The 6,321-nt window shown below is 37.6% G+C and overlaps 1 protein-coding gene across 1 annotated transcript in view; it reads right to left on the reverse strand.

Annotated features, from left to right (window-relative positions):
- Positions 1-2,206: 2,206 nt before the first annotated feature.
- Positions 2,207-6,321, reverse strand: part of CENPJ (centromere protein J) — a 28,192-nt gene continuing 24,077 nt past the window's right edge. The window contains exons 14-17 of the mRNA XM_029284307.1: positions 3,565-3,705; positions 3,404-3,488; positions 3,188-3,308; positions 2,207-2,515 (exon numbers count right to left, since the gene is read on the reverse strand). Of these exons, the coding sequence (XP_029140140.1) occupies positions 2,323-2,515; positions 3,188-3,308; positions 3,404-3,488; positions 3,565-3,705 (540 nt within the window). The 3' untranslated portion in view covers positions 2,207-2,322. The remainder of the gene's footprint in view (positions 2,516-3,187; positions 3,309-3,403; positions 3,489-3,564; positions 3,706-6,321) is intronic.

Here is a 6,321-nt window from a genome sequence, read left to right on the forward strand (position 1 = left end):
TAGGTAAGCAACCAGTATTGGTTATCATCTATGTCTTTACCAGCATTAAAAATATATATACCGATCTTGCTGAAAATTTGCAAAAAATTAGAAAGTAAAAACTTTATGAATGGATCCTACTAATTTTAATCAGTGTTTTTTTTAAAAAAAAAATAATACTGGAATTCTTGTAGAAAATGTTTTTAAACTGTGTAAGCTCTAATATTTCTAGGGATAAATAAAATAAAATTGCAACTTTCATTTTTTTTTAACTCGGTCATAAAATCATCCACATACAGAGGTGGATTTAAACTGAAGGTGTTAAGAGCTGTATCTGAATTGTAGTCCACAAGGTGGAAAATAAAGGCACCGGAAAAGAAAACTGAATTAAAAAAAATAAACAGGAAAGTTCAGTAAAAGGGCCAATGCTTTTATAGCTTTTTGTGAATAATAACTGCATTATCCAAATGGTTCCCTCTTTTTTACAATCATCAATGCAATAAGATAAGAGACTCAGTAGCAATACTATGTAGAAGTTAATTGCTTGAAAGTTTGTGGGTATCTATTTTTAGATTCCCAGGGAATAATTCACATGGGAATAATGCTGTTTTTGTTTGTTTCAGATGCAGACTACCTCCATTAGAAAAAAATCGAACTGGTTGTGTACTAAAACTATCTTTATAGTTTTATAGTTTTTATAGTTATAGTTTTTTGTAAATTCTGGGAATACATAAAAGTGTTGAGTTTTTGTTAAGTTGTTCAAGTACTGATGGTTGTTTAAATAAAAATAGTTGGTGTTGCATCAAAATGTCTTTATAGTAGTTTATGTTTTATTCAATAAGTAGGGATAGGAAAAATATTTCAACGGTTTCGAGCATGGAACTTCCTGACCCAAGAGCAAAAACTGTTGCTTCAAATGCTGAGTAAGAATTCTGGGAATTAAAGTCTACAGATCTTAAAATTGCCAAGTTTGAAGACTACCAATGTAAATTGTCCAACCAGAAAATGATTGTCAACCATCCCACTCAGTCATGTAGCAAAGAAAGACTCCTGGCCATTTGTTTTGCCAAGAGTATACTTTACTGACACTTGCAAACAACACAAAGGAAAGATAATGCAGATCAGCTCCACTATACAGTATCATCTCTTAGAAGCTGTTACAGACTACCAAATACAATTGGCAATATATTATCTGCAAACAATTTGGCACCTATGTCCCTATAGTAAGCTTCCAAAATTTGGGCCAGTTTTAAAAATAATTTTTTTCAACTGTTCCAGGTAGTTGAGCCTGCTTTTCTAGGCTTAAGATTGATTATTTTCACTCTAATTAGAATACTTGCTTCTTTATTTTAAAATTTGTATTGGAATGATATGATCTAATAACATAGTTTGGAATTTAGAATTCTTTACACTTGGTTGCAGTTTTTTTCTTCCAGTGATTCACACCAGTATTTTACTGATTAATACAAGCTGAAAATTTGCAGATTGTGCTTATTTGAGTAACTTTGCTAACAGAAATGTGGAGATGTTAATTTCACCAAAACATTTGACAGTGTTGCCCATTACATTATGATTAGCAGGTTAATTATTTTTTGGCTAGATGGCATGTCTATTAGGGAATTGGCTTGAAACTAATCTCAAAGAAAGATCATAAAGCTTCCTTAACAAATTACAGTGAAATCATAAATAGAATGCCACAAATTTGGTTCAAGACCTATACTCCAAAAATTTTAGGTGGAATGAATGCTTATCAGATTCATAGGTTATACAAAACTGGGTGAGTAGCTAATACAAGAGAAATGGTTTGAAAATAAAAGTGAAATTTAATAGTCAAATGAAAGAGTTATTTAGAAAAAAATCAAATCACTGGTACACAATTGGCTATACAAAGACAAGTGTAAATCTGCATTTGTAATTCATATTATTTTAGATTTCAATTTTAGAAGTACATTTCCCCAGCAATAGGAAGTAAGAGTTCTACAATATTCTGCATTTGTCGGACTTCTGTTGTCCAATTCCAGGTATGATATGTTAAGAGTAAGAGAAATGAAAGTGCAGAGAAGGGCAACCAATTTGATTAGAGAACTGCTAATTAATCCCGGAAGTGATGGAACAAGGTTGTTTAGTCTTTTTAGAGAAGTGGGTTTTGTTCCTGATGAAGCTGTGTACAGCAATGGTAATCTATAAGCATTAGACATCTGAGTTTTAAAAATAATTTATTAGGAAGTTTATTGCATGTGTACAAACATAGAGCTTTTAGATTTTTATGCAAACAAGACAACATCTAGAAAATATAACAAAGAAATGTTGATAAATATTAAGATACAGCAAAACATGAAATGTTCAAGGATGAGTGTCCATGACAACATCACCATTCTTATTTTTAACTCTTAGTCTACCAGAGGCATATTGAGTCTCTTGATGTCCATCAGCATAAACAGTTTTGATTGTGCCATCAGGATACTCACGTCTTTTGAAATCAGCAGTATGCACTTCTTGCTGACCATTGCTGAACTCTATAATCTTACTTCCATCTCTGAATTAAAATATAAAAGAATACCAATACCTTGTCTTATTAAATTCTGCAGAAAAGAAAAATTAAGAACTGGGGAAAAGAATATGATTTTAGCCTAGTTACTATTTGAGTTCAATTGCTATACAAGGTGATTTTCCATAAAATACGCATACCTCAAATACTATTTTATATTTCTGATATTGATAATCTTCCTGCTATATATTTTGCTTCTTCCCTTTTCTCCCTTTGCCACATTATGTTTCTATTATGAAAAGTCTAAATGACTAGAATCAACCTAATTTTTTCAACTGTTTACGTCTCAACTGCCATCAGTCCAAGAAAGTACAGTTAATATGGTAATACAAGAGTTGTCAAAAATATTTGGGAGCACTCTAAATTTAGAATAAGTAGTAATTCTGGAGAATCTTACACTTAGAATAAATAATTATTCTGGTCCATAACTCTTTCTCACCCTCTTTTACTCTTTAATACGGGCAGATGGACTGGGACTCAAAACAAATGGTCATCTGAAAGACTACCAGTAGAATTTGATAGATTATTCTCCCCACCCAGCACTTATCCTGGATTGCTCCCAAAGCCAGACTTAATGATACCCCCCCCCCCAATATCCTTGCAATTAAATTTAGATCAAACTTTCTCTAAAATTATATTTTATCAGGGTAAAAACCTTACTGTTGCATGTGGACAATGGTGCCATCAGGAAAAATATTTACTTCTCGCCCATCTGTGAATACATTCTTAATGGTTTGATCAGGGAATGTAATTTCTTTTTTTCCATCTGGAAAATGCTTTTCTGCAATAATATATTATGCATCAGATTTCTCTTACACTGTATGTACGAAAGAAATGGAATTCTCAATAACTGCATGCAAGCACTCCTCAGCTTACCTATCTGTCCATTTGAGAAATGGAGAACCTCTAAACCTGTAGGGTAGGTGGTATGTATCGTTTTTGCATCTGCATAATAGTATATCTGTTGAGAAAAGTTTTAATGTTAATGCTAATGCATAGTTCTGATTATGTAAGACTGCCATTTGATCGATACATACGACTCTCTGATCTTCCAGGACTTGTTTTACATCCCCATTAAAAAAGGTTACAGTTGTAGTCTTTCCATCGTAGCTTACTTCTTTCCTTGTGCCATTAGGGAAGATAATAAGATGGCAACCATTTTTTAAAACTTTTTCAACCTAAAAGGAAGCAAATAAAAGGTTTCATTACTAATAATTCTAATCTGGGAAAGCTTAAATGAAACACTATATAGCTTTACTTTTATAAAGTCACACAACATTTAAACCGGTGAACAATCCAACATTTAGAAGCAAAGAACTGGAAAAAGAAATATTTTTCTCCCCAAAGAAATTAATCTGATTAGAATCAGGTTTCCTTCCTTATTCCAAAAAGTCACAGATAAGACTTGCAACATAAATTATTACTATCCTGACCCCTCCAGTCTGGGTTCAGCCTAGGCCATGAGTCAAAAATAACACTGTTTGGCCTTGTGGATGATCTACAGTGGGCGTTGGATGGGTGTGGTGTTTGCACCTTTACATTGCTAGATCTCTTGGCAGCACTCAAAGCAATTTTGGCACACTTTTGGACCATCTACGAGGATTAGGAATCGAGGGTACTGTTTTACAATGGTTCTGCTCCTTCCTAAGTGGGCAATTTCAGTGGATGTTAATGGAGAGAATGTGGTCTATGGATTTACCAGTGTTAAGGTCCCCAAGCTCTCTAATCTTCTCTATTTTCTTCAGTGACATGAAGTTGCTAAGAGAGCTTGTCCATAAATTTGAGATATCAGTTTGCTAATGATAACCAGCTATATATCTCCAAACTGGAGATATAGTGGAAATCTTGAACCAAAACCTGAAGAACTGCAATAGGACAGACTGAAAGAGGTGAGGTACAAGAAGCTGAGACTGAATCCTAGCAAGACGGATTTCTTGTCTGTGTAGAATCTTTTCAGATGAGATGGTCTCCCTGAAGTATGCAATTTGGGAGTGTTTCTGTACTCATGGCAGCTGCTAAAATAAGAAATGGAAGCTATTGCAAGAACAGCCCAAAGCTGGTTTGGCAGTTGTGACCATTCTTGGACCAGGAGACACTTAATTATACTCACACATGTCATCTCTTAAAACGGAAAATACCTATGGATCTTTGCATTTTACTTGTTTATTCTAAGTATTTGGATGCTGCCTACTCCACAGGATCAAGGGGGCTTACAATCATAAAGTGCAGAAGTATAATGTTTCTGACTCAGTTGTTTAATTGGGTTTTCTTTATCTAGTTATAGGACTTGTGTGGAGAGCAGATCACATCTTAGGTCACCATTTTCAACCCTTTTAAATTTTCAGTATTTCTGAATATATGAAAAGATTCATAATATTTTCCAAGTAGAATGTAGCCCACTTTATATATCACCTCTGTCATGGATATACAGCAAAAAGGTAAGCGCTTATATATTTCAGAATCTTAAGAACAACAATGAGCTAAATTGCACATATTCGGCATATAGTGTTGCATTGTTCATTGTAAAATTATACTGGGGCCAAATATGAGCAGGTTCCATGTACTTGGCATTGCATGGGAATAGCTTTAAAGATTAGAAAAATAGCAATCTGCTTTATTCCATTCAAGATAGCTCAAATTTAAATTCCATGTGAAAATGTACAAGATTGAGTAGAACATATAAATAAACTAGTACAACTGGGTCTAGGATCCTTCGGCTCCTACCCTTGGCTACATCTCCTTCGCCTCGAGCCTACCACCTCTGCCCATTTGTCTGCAGCGTTCCTCAGCTGGGCCACCCCTGCCCCTCTGCCTCGCGCCCTTCGGCCCAGCCCATTCGCCGAGGTCCCCTTTGTCCCAGGCTTTTGGCCTCACAGGACAGTTAGCTGCCAGCCAATCAGATGGGTGGTAGGCAGCAGCCCTGTTGCTCTCGGGGGCAATGTGCAATCACGGGCTGTGTTGTGAGGCAGCAAGCGAAAGGCAGGGCCGGCACAGCTTCTCCAATTACGTGGGGGGAGCCTGGCATGAGGCAGGAAGGACGGGGGGGAAGCTTGGCATGGGGCAGCAGGTTCAGTGTGAGGATGGAATCCAGGAGCCAGAGGCAATGGAGGGGTGGGTGGAAGAAAAAAAGGAAGCTGGTGCTCCCCAGGCTTTTTTTTTTAAAGTTGCCAGAGACTCCAGGCAGAGAGGGGAACAGGCAGGCAATGACAGGCCTCTGCCATTCACCTACTGCCCCACAACACAGCCCCTGCGATTGCCCATCACACACTGCCCCCGAGAGCAACGGCTGCTTCCTGCCACCCATCTGATTGGCTGGCGGCTAACTGTCCTGTGAGGCCAAAAGCGCAGGACAAAGGGGGTCTCAGCAAATGGGCCGGGCTGAGGGGTGCGAGGCAGAGGGCCAGGGGCCTGTTGGCCTGGGAGAATGAGCGGAGATGGCCCAGCCAAGGAAGAACGCTGCAGGTAAGTGGGCGGAGGCGGTAGGCTTGAGGCAAAGGAGGTGTGACCAAGGGTAGGAGCCTAAAGGTCCCATTGCGCACTTTGAGCCAATATAAACATCTCTCTTATGGTGTCCATTCTCAGTTTGAATTCCAAAAACCAGATAACATAGTACATTTTTAGACTAAATCTAAAAGACCTACAAGATCAGGTTTAATATTCTTTATAGGTCCAGATATAGAACAAGAAAATGTTCCCACTGGACTTCCGGTGGCAGGCGATTTCGTCGATCGCAGCTGTTTGCTGCCTCCCGCCTGTTTTGCGTAAAAGCCGGTTTGACAGCCAGCATCAGCTGT

The sequence above is a fragment of the Protobothrops mucrosquamatus genome, unplaced genomic scaffold (genome assembly GCF_001527695.2).
Source record: "Protobothrops mucrosquamatus isolate PMUCROS unplaced genomic scaffold, P.Mucros_1.0 scaffold508, whole genome shotgun sequence".
NCBI lineage: Eukaryota > Metazoa > Chordata > Lepidosauria > Squamata > Viperidae > Protobothrops > Protobothrops mucrosquamatus.